The 13,918-nt window shown below is 48.0% G+C and overlaps 1 protein-coding gene across 1 annotated transcript in view; it reads left to right on the forward strand.

The window, feature by feature from the left end:
* LOC120935705 (hormonally up-regulated neu tumor-associated kinase homolog A-like) overlaps nt 1-13,918 on the forward strand; it is a 69,734-nt gene that overhangs the window by 46,101 nt on the left and 9,715 nt on the right. The window contains exon 6 of the mRNA XM_040347761.1: nt 6,145-6,280. Within this exon, the coding sequence (XP_040203695.1) occupies nt 6,145-6,280 (136 nt within the window). The remainder of the gene's footprint in view (nt 1-6,144; nt 6,281-13,918) is intronic.

Below are 13,918 nucleotides of genomic sequence, written 5' to 3' on the forward strand. Positions count from 1 at the left end.
ACCCAAGATACCACGGCGTAGACGACTTACGTTGGTTGTATCTTGCCACAATTCAGGCATATCTGATTTAGAGAATCAGCGCATAGATACGACAGCGCACATTTGGACTTATGACGGCGTATCAGTAGATAAGTCGGCGTAAGTCTCTGTGAATCCGGCCCTAAAAATGGTCGTGTGTACGCGGCATTAAAGCCAGGTTGAAACCATGTCTCAGATAACCCCAAAAAATGGAGGTCCTTATGGGTGATAGTATCAGCGATTTTCAAAGCGTGTTTTATTGCCGATCGTGCATTGATGTAGCCACATTTCAGGTCTTCCACTGTTTTAAGAAACACCTTTCTGCTGGGAAGAGTGACATTCACCAATAGAGATGGTATAGTAGTGTCTGACAGGTGATTAGCTATCTCTAGTAAATCACATAGTTTACGAGTAGCATGCGGTACATGGCCTTTCTTGTTATGTAGTTGTATAAGCATATCTTTCGAATAACAAAAAGTCTCATGGTTAAAAATTAGATCAGTCTGCTTAGTGTTCGGGTATGAATCCTCAAAAGTAGGGGTCTGTAATTGTACTGTTTGCAGACCAGCAGAGTCACAGGCCTCGGCCCCGCCCGTGCCCGGACGGGCCCAGACAGGCTTGCCTCTGGCGCGCTGCCGGCATGTAAATACTTCCAGGATGGTCAGGTGATCGCTAGGCTCCGCCCCCGCTCAACGCACTCTCACAGCCTCGGGCAGGGATGATCAGCAGGTGCCACAGATGGAAAGCGATCAAATAGGCAGTTCACACAGGGCAGGTCAGCAGACAGGTGAGTAGAGGCACAGATTTTAAAAGCACACTAAAAAAAAGGGTGCCGCCGCCATGTAAATACTTCCTGGATGGTCAGATGATCGCTTGGTTCCTTCCCCGCTTTATCATACCCGGGATGTCTACTAGACTCTTGTTTGGACAGATTTAAGTGAGTTATTTCTAAGAATTACAGGCCTACAATATAAAATGCCAAATTTCAATGCAAAATAATTGTACCGCTTTCAGCACCAAAAATCTGAAAGAATAATACCGCCAGGGAGGTTAAGCAACATTTAGCTGTAGCAAATACTTATAGTTTAGATTTGACACAAACAATTATATTATTTTCTTGCGCCGGTTACACATTCTTCACAAATGTTGATTAAGAGAGCAAATATCCGCTTTAAAATATTGTTTTAATTTGTTATATGCAGATGCTCGTTTATATTTCATTTTTGTATATTTCTATGTAGCACCCTCTATTGTGTGCTAGACTATGGCCGAGATTCACATACCTTGGCGCATCTTTCTGCCGGCGTAGCGCATCTCATATGCGCTACGCCAACGTATCCCAGAGAGGCAAGCCGCGTATTCACAAAGCACACGCTCCCTACGTTGCGCCAGCGTAACGTAAATTATTTGGTGTAAGCCCGCCTAATTCAAAGTAGGTGGACGGTGGGCGTGATCCATTTAAATGAACCGTGACCCCATGCAAATGATGCTCCGAACGAACGGCACATGCTCAGAATCACGTCGAAGATACTCCCTAGGATACGACGGCTCAATGCCTATGACGTGAACGTAACCTACGCCCAGCCCCATTCACGTACTACTACGTAAACGACGTAAAATACGACGGCTGTTTGGTCGTCCATACCTCCTATAGGTGGAATAACTTTACGCCGGATGTACGCCTTACGTAAACGGCGTATATTACTGCGACGGACACAAGTACGTTCGTGAATCGGCGTGTCATTTACATATTCGACGCGTAAATCAATGGAAGCGCCCCTTGCGGCCAGCGTAAATATGTGCCCAAGATACGATGGCGTAGGAAACTTACGTCGGTCGGAGGAAGCCTATTTTCAGGCGTATCTAGTTCTTTGGGTACGGCGCAGAGATACGACGGTGCACATTGACACTTAGGCGGCGTAAGTGTTTCCTGAATCCGGCCCATTGTGTATATTGTGTTAGAGCAGGTAAATTTAGTTTAGCTCAAGGCTAATGCCGCGTACAAACACGACCATTGTTCATGACGAGAAAAATGCGATTTTTTTTAAATTGGTCACTAAAAACGACCGTGTGTAGGCTCCGGAGCATTTTTCTCAACGTGAAAAATGGGCATTAAAAATTTAGAACATGCTCTATTTTTTCGTTTTTCATGTCGTCGTGTTTCACGTCATGAAAAACGGTTGCATGTGGGCTTTAACGATGGGGAAACAAATGCGCATGCTCAGAAGCAGGTTATGAGAAGGGAAATTTGCATAATCAGCCCAAAGGGTGTCGCTAATTGAATGGAACTTCCCCTTTTTAGTGCCGTTGTACGTGTTGTATGTCACCGTGCTTTGCTCAAGCATTATTTTTTTTCACAATCGTGTGTATGTAAGGCAAGCTTGACAAGAATCACGTCGAGAAAAACGTTGTTTTTTCCATGACATTAAAAACGGTCGTGTGCACGCGGCATTAGCCTGAGCTGTGGAATCTGGGACTGGGTAAAGTGACTCAGGGCTGGATGAGTCATCCTGACAGCTCCTCTGGTGCCTCTCCTAGTTTCTGGGACATTGAAGAATGTTTTAGAGCTAGTGGGCAGGAGGATAGGAGGAGCTGCCTGGAATGTGTATGAGGCCTCGGCCAATCCCCAGGAGTGGGCAGGCAGGGGGAAATAGCTTACCTCATAAATAGGTATGAGCCATGCCAGCAGGGCAAATGGGTTAAAGATGTAGATACAGTGCTGAGGAGGCTGCCGGTGGCCCTTAGGGGTGCCCCCTAGTTCCTGCTTTGACAGTGTTCAGGTGCTGGAAGGATGTTGCCATCAGGCCCGTCGCAACAGGACAGGCAAACGAGGCAATTGCTTGGGGCCCCGAGCTAGAAAGGGGCCCCCAAGCTGGCTCGTCTGTCTGCCTGTTTTCTAAACTTTTCCCCACTTCCACTTGCTTACAGAGTGGGTCTATTATTGTCCGGTGCCTCATCTGGTCAACACAGAGGCCGAGGAGGGGAGCACAGCAGAGGGACTATTTCTTCATTTTCGGGCACATGTACATCATGCCGCCCCACTATTTTATGAGTGCCGGCTGGCGGAGTGATACAGCTGTGCTCCGTTCGTGTCCTGACTGCTTCTCTGAAGAGATGTGAAGAATTTGAGCGGCTGGAGATCGGGGGAGCAGGAGGAGATCGTGGCTGCACTGGACACAGTGAGTGGGAATTGATGAAAGAATACTCACTGTGTCCTATTATTTATCTCACAGCAGGTTAGGTTACAATCATCACACAGACAGCACAGCAGGGTCTCTGTCATGGCTCTGTGTCACATTGCTTTTGGGTGCTGACTTTGTTATGGTTGTACTGTTACAGTCTGTTATATACAATACAGCCATAAGTTAACTAAGCCAGCACTCAACAGCCATGTGGCATAGAGCCATGATAAAGCTATGATAGAGCTATGATAGAGCCCCTGCTTACTGTGCTGCCTGTGTGATAATTGTAACCTGATGATAATAAGAAACATGCTACTTTAAACTTAGTTTAGGGGTGCAGTAAACGTGCAGCGGAGCTGAATTTTTACTGCCCCCAAACCTATCCCCTTTAACTGCTTCCCATCATCACTGACTTGGAAGGGTGATATCTTGGTCATCACTACAGCAATGATCGAGATATCATTTTTTAGCCCCAGCAATTCTGCACAAGAAGCCCCTGGATTACTTTTACAGGCAGTGGAAGGGGGTTCCACCACAGCCTTTACTGCTTTTAAGATGTGACCAGTAGCGTCCAGTTACTGGGACACAGTGAGAGGAATGGATGTCGTTCCTCCCACCGTGTGACGTCAGAAACCAGAAGTGACGAAGATTTGATCACTTCTGGTTTTAGTCTCATGTAAAGAAGCCATTACCGACTTAAACAAGCATCTGATCAAACTGATCTTAGCTTGATCAGATGCTTTGGAGGCCAGAGGACAGATATGGGGTCTAAAAAAAAACAGATCTCTCTATAAAGAGGACCTGTCATGATCCATGTTATCACAAGAAATGTTGTCCATCCCTCGTGAAAGCAAAAATTACCAAAAAAAATTAAAGATACAGTGTAAGGTGTTTTTTGTTTATTTTTAATAAATAACATACAATTTAAAAGAAATTTAAACTGACCCCTGCTCTTTCATGCATACTAATTGCAAACGCATACGTTGGCGCCACACACATATGTAAATAGCAACAAACCTGCATTTTGCTTCAAGTCAGGGTCAGGAGTTGGGCCGGGGGTGGGGGAAAGGGCGTGGTTGAAGGGGGCCCTGTCAGATAGGCCCATGATTTCTAACAGCGGCCCTGCTTATTCACACAAGATGAGAGCCTCGGCCGCTCTGGACAAAGCACCGGACTGTTTAAGTTAAGAAGTGGGTGATTGGCTGCTATGCAGCGGGGCGGTCCCAGCAATCAATCACTCACTTTTAACATGAAAAGTCCTGCCCGTTGTCCAGGGCTGCCGTGCTTCTCATCGATTCGTGTGTGAATAAGGTAATGCTCTGTGAGGAGGGGGAGTGCTGTGCTGTTATGGGGACAGGAGTCTACTATCGAGGGGGGTCTGTGATGAGGGGAAAAGTCTGTGAGGGGGGGGTCAGTCTGTGATGTGGGGTCAGTCTGTGATGTGGGGTCAGTCTATGATGGGGGCACCAGTGTGATGGGGGGTCAGTCTGTGATGGGGCACCAGTTTGTGATGGGGCACCAGTTTGTGATGGGGGATCAGTCTGTGATGGGGGGTCAGTCTGTGATGGGGGGTCAGTCTGTGATGGAGGCACTAGTCTGTGATGGGGGGGTCAGTCTGTGATGGGGTGGGTCTGTCTGTGATGGGGGATCAGTCTGTGATGGAGGCACCAGACTGTGATGGGGGGGTCAGTCTGTGATGGGGGCACCAGTCTGTGATGGGGGCACCAGTCTGTGATGGGGGCACCAGTCTGTGATGTGACACCAGTCTGTGATGGGGGGCAGTTTGTGATGGGGGCACCAGTCTGTGATGGGGGGCACCAGTCTTTGAGTGTGAGTGAACTTAAACTGTATCGCTATGTTGTGGTTCCTGTAGGTTTTGTGGAGGGGGGGTTGGGGGGCCTCTATGTCCATTTTGCTTGGGGCCCCCAAATTCCTTCAAACGGCCCTGGTTGCCATAACACATGGGAAGAAGCCCTTCCTGGAGGCATGGGAGCAAGAGAGAGGACAGAATGAGAAGGACTTACAAGAGGGGAGACTGCCACATGTAGCCAGTTTTCCTGAAGACAGCGTTGGGCTTAAGTCTTCATCCCCAAAAGATCTCCTGAAGAGTCAGCTGGGTGGGCTGGTAAAGAGTCAGTCTGCAGAACTGGTGTGGAGAAGTTAGCCTGGAGGGCTAGTGAAAAACGGCAGCTGTAGCCAGATGGTTTTGCAGTGCCTGAAGAGGTGGTGCTGGGATCAGTGGCCACAGAAGGAGAAGTGCATGCTAATTCATTTTGCTACACAAGGGGATGCAAGTCTCTGTCTGTAAAGGGCCATTGCTAGATCTGCCCGAGAGCCTGTCAGATCATCAACCAACAGTGATTCAGCTGGAGTCAGCAGGAGTCAGCAGGACATCCCATAACCTCTCATCCCTATCCAAGTTAAAAGCCCTCAATAAATAACAAAAACAAAGTCACTGACTTTTCTTTTACTCTGTAGTGCCTGTGAAAATTCGGTGTGCCTGGCTGTGCAGGAGTGGGGGATCCAAGTTCATCAGCAGTCCCTACGGGAGTGTGCTGCATTTATAAATTTTATATTTCTCATTTATATTCTAATGTTCTATATTAATTAATTATGTTTCTTTCAAACATGTCCTTATCTTTCCAATTCTATCTTATTTCTCTGTTTATCAAGTTGTACAATGGACAGAGACCTCATGTTTCTTCTATGAATAAATCAGAAGAAAACATCCCAACCCTGACCACAATACACCAACATAAATAAGCAACAAAGCCACAAATATGAGCTTCAAAACTGCATTCTAAAACAAATTCTATGCAATTTTTTTGCTGAAAAACATTATTTCATTTTCTAGCTAAAATTGATCAAACATAGCCACCATACAGCACCTTATTATTTCACTACAATACACAACAATACCGTTTCTCTTTTTTGTACTAATCAGGTGCAATTCGGTTCATCCACACTCTTCTGGAGCCAGACCCTGACAAACGTCCAACTGTAAAGGAAGCCATGGACAATAAATGGCTAAATGATGGGTTTATGCGAAAACGTCTCAGTTCCATGTCATACAAAAATCGGTAAGCCTTCACTGCAGCTGGATATAATGTCTATATGCAGTTATAAACACACTTTGGGGTCCAGTCATGTACTTTTTCACATGAGAGTTCTACAACTTTCACCGAGCATTTACCCATTTTTCCAACTGAATTAAATTAGAAAAATGTAAGAATCTTGTGTAAAAGCTGTGTTAATCTTGTGTGGAAACATTTATGGATAGGCACCTCAGGGTTTATTAAGAGGCCGTACAAAGGAAAACACCTATTAGGTTTTTATTTCTGTCTGTGTGCCCATTACGTAGATTCTCCCTCTATATTTGTCTTGTTTACCATTTTCATAAAAAGTGAAAGTAAAAGACAATCCCTTTTCTGGGTCCCACAAAAGTAAACAAGGGAAAATCTTCCAATGGGGACACTAGTTCTGGTTACCTGGTGGGCCCCAAGGGATTCCCTTAATTTGCAAGGGTTTTAGCTATGGGACATAAAGTGAAAAATCTTCCCAAAGGGACACAGATGGCAAAAGGAATCTTACAGGGGTTATCACCTTCCCTTACTCTTTCCTAAATAAAAAATAAATAAATAAATAAATGTAGCACTACTACCGAAGGAGCTGCTGGATTGTTTTGAGTGGCACGTTACCTCTGTATCTCCGCCGTCTAGGGTACTTGATGAGAGCTGTAATAAAGGCAATGTCCACACGGCAGGTGTCTTTTTTGTGATTTTATTACCCAGCCGGGTAAAAACGATAATAGTAGAAATGGGTGAAGAGATAGGAGAAAAGGAAATGGCAAATTCAGGTGTAACTGGATAGGGAAACAGTCCTGCCTCCAATGACAACTTTACATCGCCACTCTAGCCAGAGTGGACAGGCCTCTCTCACCAGCCTGGCAACCAGAGTGTCACTCTAATTTAGGATTAGGTCTCTGCCACAGACCCTCCTAGAGGTCGGAGAAAATTATGGTCCGGAATCCTCTTTCAGTAGATTCAGCACCCGGATCTCTTTCGGGTAGTTTTGGTCAAATAAGCAACTGACAGGCGACCAACATCCAGCCTCTCAGAACCAACATTGTCCTCCGATGGATGGACAGGCCTCTCCTGGAACACCAGCCTCGTGCTTGGTATCCTTGAGACAGGCTCCTCATCGGTTAACTTCCTCCAACTGGACGGACAGCTCAGGACCCCCTTTAGATTGGGGACCCAGTCGATTACTGGGTCCGCACAGCAGATCAATTGCTCCGGGCCAACATGGTCCCGGAACCAGGAACTCTGTGACACACGCACACCCCGGCCAGGACGGCCATTTGCGGGGGGTGTCGTGGAATGGCTACCATAATGGTGGGTGCCACATGAGGAAGAACTGCAAGAAAATGGTGTCTGCCCCCTAAATACCCCTCCCCAGCATGCTCAGCTGAGGAGTGACACTCAGACACACTTGACCCCACTGCTGCCACCTGCCGTCCGGGGGTGTCGGAAGTCCCCGGACAAAAGGATAGCACACAGCACAGACAAGCTAGAGCAGAGACCCCAAATCTAAACAATTAAACAAGTTCAGAGTTAACTATTTCTCTGAACTTTCCCTTAAATTTCCTATAGCACTGGCTCTGAAAATAACCAGGCGCTACATAAGTTTTGCCTATAGTACTACTTTAACCACCTCAATACCGCACGCCGTCATATGACGTCCTGGACTTTAGTGGGGGATATGTGAATGATGCCTGCAGCTACAGGCATCATTCAGATATCCTTCTTTTCAGCCAGCGATTCCACGCACCATAAGAATGATCATAGCGGCAGTTCCACCACTTGATCATTCTTATAGGCGACGGGAGGGGACCCTCTGGTGCTTCTCCGGGCTCTCCCGTGCCATCGGGGGCCCGGAGAACGAATCGGCCGGTGCCGGATGATGACAATAGAGATCTCCGGTGACCAGATGTACGATCGGAGGTCACGATGTACATCCAATAAGGATTTTTCCAGCCATCGACATATTGGTAATTTCCATACATGCCTGTTAGACTCACGGAGACATAAGTTCCCCTGGGTCCATCTTTTGCGGTAAGCTCACAATTTTACCGGTGGCGGGTCATCACACGTTGTACAAGAAGTCACGATATTTTGTTCATAAGAAACACTTGGAAGTAGTTCCTTCTCTTCAGTTCTTCTTCTGACACTTGGTAGATTATTCATTTCTTTATGAACTTTTAGTTTATATTTGTATATAACATTGGACTGTCTATGTCACAGTGAGCCACTTTGTCACAGTGAGTCATCGCTATTCTGTGGTATATACAATACTTGGTATCGCATTTTGTATTGTTTAAGCGCTACACTTATACACCCACTGCTGAGAGGGCTGACATGTTCCCCCTGCTTTTCTTCTGGGTTTGCGAGCTCCGCTATGTGATTGGCTGGAGCCACGATGACGTCACTCCTGCGTATATGCGCAAGGGAGCCCTCGGTTCCAGAACGAAGCTCTGAAGTTCCCGCAAGGACCTTCAGAGTGCATGCACCAGTGATGTCACTGGCTGCATGCAAGGTAAATATATCTAAATGGTGCACAGAGATGCTATATATAGCCACTGCTGGGTTATTGTTTGCACCTAGCACCATGGGGAACATAGGATAAGGACAGACACCTACAGTAGGTTAGGGAGAATTAGGATAAGCTTAGGGAAAGATTCCACCTTAGAGTCAGCTTAGGTTGTTCTGGTAAACCCCTGGAAGTTCAGGGAAGGATGTTAATTTGCCTGTTTCTTTAATTTAGCTTTACACACTTGTCCTGCCCACATAGAATGTGGAATTCTCCATTGCTCATCTTTTCTTAGTAGGGAGCTAGTTGCCCTAGTATTAGACCCAATGTTCTAGCTTTAATACTTTAAGCTGCTGACCCGACACAGTAATGCGTAAAAGGAATTCTTAAAATTTCCTGATTTACATATTTGTTTCAGTGGTTCCACCTGTGGGTCAACATCATAGATATTTAAATAGCATTTTCAGAAAGAGATCATACTTGACGTGACTGTAGCCGTATTAGTGCAATTTTGACACAGAAAATCACGGACAGTACTAAGAAAGAGATCAGAAATGGCAGTCCCCTTTTATTTTAACTTAACATTTGAGTATAGCACGGCCCCCTAAGGGACTGCTTAGACTTACCTGCTCATTTGCACGACTATGACCTGGTGAACATTTCAACTCACCTGACACTCTGGGTTCAAACATCCTGGTATCACTGTAGAGTAATAAATCAGATAACTCTGTATATTTATGTTCTGAGAATATTTACTTGAACCAATTAAAGGAGGTAATAGATTTGCTGAGTTTTAGGTAACAGCACCAACTCAGCAAAAGAATTCCTCCGAAAGGCATGAGACAAATGATAACAATGACAATATTATATACACCCTTTCTTAAGAAATAATGTTACCACCCTAATGGGATGTTTCAGCTAACTGATGATACTGAGACTCTGTAGAAGATGGAACCTGGCCAGCCTATACTTCTAGTCTAATGAGAGAGGTCTAAAATGATAATATAGTGACCTTTCTACCAGTAATGGCAATAAAGTCAACATTGCAGATCTGATGTTCACCGGTATGTAGGAGCTCATTAACTGTAATCCAATTAGTTGTAGTGGGAAACAATTTTTTTCTTGTAATGAGGAAAGCTAAAGATGTCTAAGCACAGTGTTCACATAGATTCAGTAAAGTATTCCTAGGGTAGAGATGTCTGTGCAAAGTGTCCCAATGTAGCTGTGGCAAAGGAAGGATTGGTAAGGATTGTGCGATTGCCCTCTCACCAACGACCAGACTGATACGATGTCTTCCGGACAGTAACTTGTGTAGCGACACTCGTGAAGCGGATCCGCCATCTTGATCTCCTGATGTGAAGCTTGATGCACCGACTGGCAGGCGACCGGAGTGGTGCTGGAAGGATGTCCCTCAAAAAAAGGTAGAGCTAGGCCCCTCAGATAAAGGTTGGAAGGTGGTACTCCGCATGGTAGGTCGCGACCCCTCTGTTAATGCCCCGAGAGGTCTGTCCTGCGTCAGGCCCCGGAGGAAGAGAGCTCTGCTTCTTTTATAGCTACTCCCAGCAATCTCCCCAATGGCAGCAAAGATCCCTGGGATATACAGTCCTGGCACATAATCGTGCAAAGCAATTATCTGACGAGAGGACTATTCATCCCACAATCCTTTTATTTGGCACACAAATATGATGTCATCTGATACACTGATCACTAGAGGAACAGGCGATTCTTTGAGATACTGGAAGGCAGGGCCGATCCTACCCGGGGTGCACTGGGTGCAGTGCACCCAGGCGCCACAGAGGTGGGGGCGCTGAAGCGCCAGAGTGCTCCCCTCAATTATTCTCCTCTCCTTGTTAGTGTAGAGTGGCGGGCCGGCGGCTCTCCCCGCCGCCACCGCCGCCGCTGTGTTTGTCCTATACATGGCTGGCTGCCCCCCCCCCTCCTCCTGCTAGAGGAGGGGAGTGAAGAATCCGGAGATCGGAGCGGCTTAATGTGGAGAGACGCTGAAGTCGCTGAGGGGGCGGTCCATGCCTGACACATTCTGCGCGGCGCCTCTGTGTCATAGAAAATAATCCTGTCTGCGGCGATCTGTGATCCACCCGGGCGGCGCGGCTGCACACTGACTGTCTCCTCCTCTGCAGCTGCCGCCCGGGTGTTGTACTCTAATGGAGGGAAGGAGGGAGGGGGGGTTTGTCCTGGGGGGTCTGTAGTAATGTAGGGGGCGTTTTTTTTCCTGGGGGGAGTCTGTACTAATGGGGGGGGGGGGTTTGTCCCAGGGGTCTGCACTAATGGGCAGAGTTTGTACTAATGGAGGGGTTTGTCCTGGGGGTCTGTACTAATGGGGGGGGGGGGTTGTCCTGGGGGGCTCTGCACTAATGGGGTGGTTTGTCCTGGGGGAAGTCTGTACTAATGGGGGGCTGTACTAATGGGGGGGGGGCCTGTCCTGGGGGTATGTACTAATGGGGGGTTTATCCTGGGGGGTCGGTACTAATGGGGTGGTTTGTCCTGGGGGGAGTCTGTACTAATGGGGGGAGTCTGTACTAATGGGGGGAGTTTGTACTAATGGAGGGGTTTGTCCTGGGGGTCTGTACTAATGGGGGGGGTTTGTCCTGGGGGGCTCTGCACTAATGGGGTGGTTTGTCCTGGGGGAAGTCTGTACTAATGGGGGGCTGTACTAATGGGGGGGGGCTTGTCCTGGGGGTATGCACTAATGGGGGGTTTATCCTGGGGGGTCGGTACTAATGGGGTGGTTTGTCCTGGGGGGAGTCTGTACTAATGGGGGGGCTTGTCCTGGGTTATGCACTAATGGGGGGTTTATCCTGGGGGGTGGGTACTAATGGGGGGGTTTGTTCTGGGGGGTCTTCACTAATGGGGGGGTTTGTTCTGGGGTCTGTTCTAATGGGTTTTTTTTGTCCTGGTTGGGTCTGTACTAATGGAGGGGGTGGTTTGTCCTGTGGGTCTGTACTAATGGAGGGGGGTTGTCCGGGGGGGGGTCTGTACTACTGGGGGGGGTTTGTCCTGAGGGAGGTCTGTACTAATGGAGGGGGGTTTGTCCTGGGGGGAGTCTGTACTAATGGAGGGGGGTTTGTCCTGGGGGGAGTCTGTACTAATGGGGGGGTTTGTCCTGGGGGAGTCTGTACTAATGGGGGACTGTCCTGGGGGGTCTGTACTAATGGAGAGGTGAGTTTGTCCTGGGGATGTCTGTATTAATGGAGAGGGGGGTTTGTCCTGGGAGGAGTCTGTACTAATGGGGGGTTTGTCCTGGGGGGTCTGTACTAATGGGGGGGGTTGTCCTGGTGGGTCTGCACTAATGGAGATAAGGGTTTGTTCTGGGGGTGTCTGTACTAATGGAGGGGGGGGGTTTGTCCTGGGGGGGGAATCTGTACTAATGGGAGGTTTGTCCTGGGGGAGTCGGTACTAATAGGGGGGTTTGTCCTTGGGGGTCTGTACTAATGGGGGGTTTGTCATGGGGAGTTTGTACTAATGGAGGGGGATTGGTTTGTCCTGGGGGTCTGTACTAATGGGGGGGGGGGGTTGTTCTGGGGGCGGTCTTTACTACTGGAACGGGGTCTGTACTAATTGGGGGGTGTCTTGTCCTGGGGGGGTCTGTACTAATGGGGGGGTGGTTTGTCCTGAGGGGGGTCTGTACTTAATAGAGGAGGGTCTGTACTAATGGAGGGGGGGTCTGTACTAATTGAGGGGGGATGATTTGTCCCTGGGGGGGTCTGTACTAATGGGGGGGTGGTTTGTCCTGGGGGGTCTGTACTGAGGGAGGGGGTTTATACTTAGTTAGGAGTCTGCACTGACGGGGGGGTCTATACTTAGTGGAGGGGGTCTGTACTGAGGGGCAACTATAGGTGGTGGAAGGGGGGTGACACCATGTTTTACCTCACCGGGTGACAACAACCCTTGTGACGCCACTGCAGCTGCGGGCTCTTCATTCCTCCTCCCACTCCCTCTCCTCCTTCTCTTCGCGCGCAATGCTGTACTAGTGAGCAGCGCTTGCCAGCACAGCCACCCTTTATGTTTTTTCCCTGCCTTCATATTGGCCAGGGAAGAAATAGAATAGAAAAGGGAGCAGAGAAGAGGATTGTGGGACTTGTAGTTCGAGGACTGGCAGCCCCACTGTAACAAAGAAACTGCAGCCCACACAGCATGTTCAGCTGAATGGGAGAGAGAGAGCCAGGACCCCAGGAAAGCTTTCAGGGTAGTGCACCCAGGACTCCAGAGGGAAAGGACAGTGCTGAGAGAACACCATCAGAGAGAGAACCCCACTGCCGTGCGCCACCAGAAGGAAAGCCACACAGCCTGGTGCCATCCCTGGCAGAGAAAGGAATGGAGTCTTTGCCAGAATACAGATCTGGGCTCTACCCAGCGGAGTACCTATGGGCAATTCAGAGTGAGCTGACTTCTGATCAGAGGAACCGTTGTTGCTGTATCGCTGGGTCAGGTAAGAGCCGATCGGCCATTATCTACTTATGTCAATAGGAACTGCAGTCTCTGACCATCTCCTGTATTATATCTGCGGTCTCTGACTGTCTCCTGTATTATTTCTCCAGTCCCTGATCGTCTCCTGTAGTATGTCTGCAGTCTCTGACCATCTCCTGTATTATATCTGCAGTCTCTGACTGTCTCCTGTATTATTTCTCCAGTCCCTGATCGTCTCCTGTAGTATGTCTGCAGTCTCTGACCATCTCCTGTATTATATCTGCAGTCTCTGACTGTCTCCTGGAATATGTCTGCAGTCTCTGACCATCTTCTGTATTATATCTCCAGTCACTGACTGTCTCCTGTAATATGTCTACACTCTCTGACCATCTCCTTTAATATGTCTACACTCTCTGACCATCTCCTGTATTATGATTGCAGTCTCTGACCATCTCTTGTATCATGTCTACAGTACTATGTCTGGGGCACTTCCTAACAGTATGAGAGAGGTTCCCCTCCAGGTCTCATTAGTGTACGCTCTTCCAGTATTTTCTTTATTGTTAAAAGATCATGGGAGGATCACAGGGTAACAAAGACTTCTTAGGGGAGCATCTCTGTGTTTGAGTCATTGCCATAGAAACATTTGTAAAGGGGAGGAGTTAGTTAGATGACCACGCCCCCTTTGTGGGGGCGCCAGAAATATT

This window comes from Rana temporaria, chromosome 4, assembly GCF_905171775.1.
Source record: "Rana temporaria chromosome 4, aRanTem1.1, whole genome shotgun sequence".
In the NCBI taxonomy this organism is placed as follows: domain Eukaryota; kingdom Metazoa; phylum Chordata; class Amphibia; order Anura; family Ranidae; genus Rana; species Rana temporaria.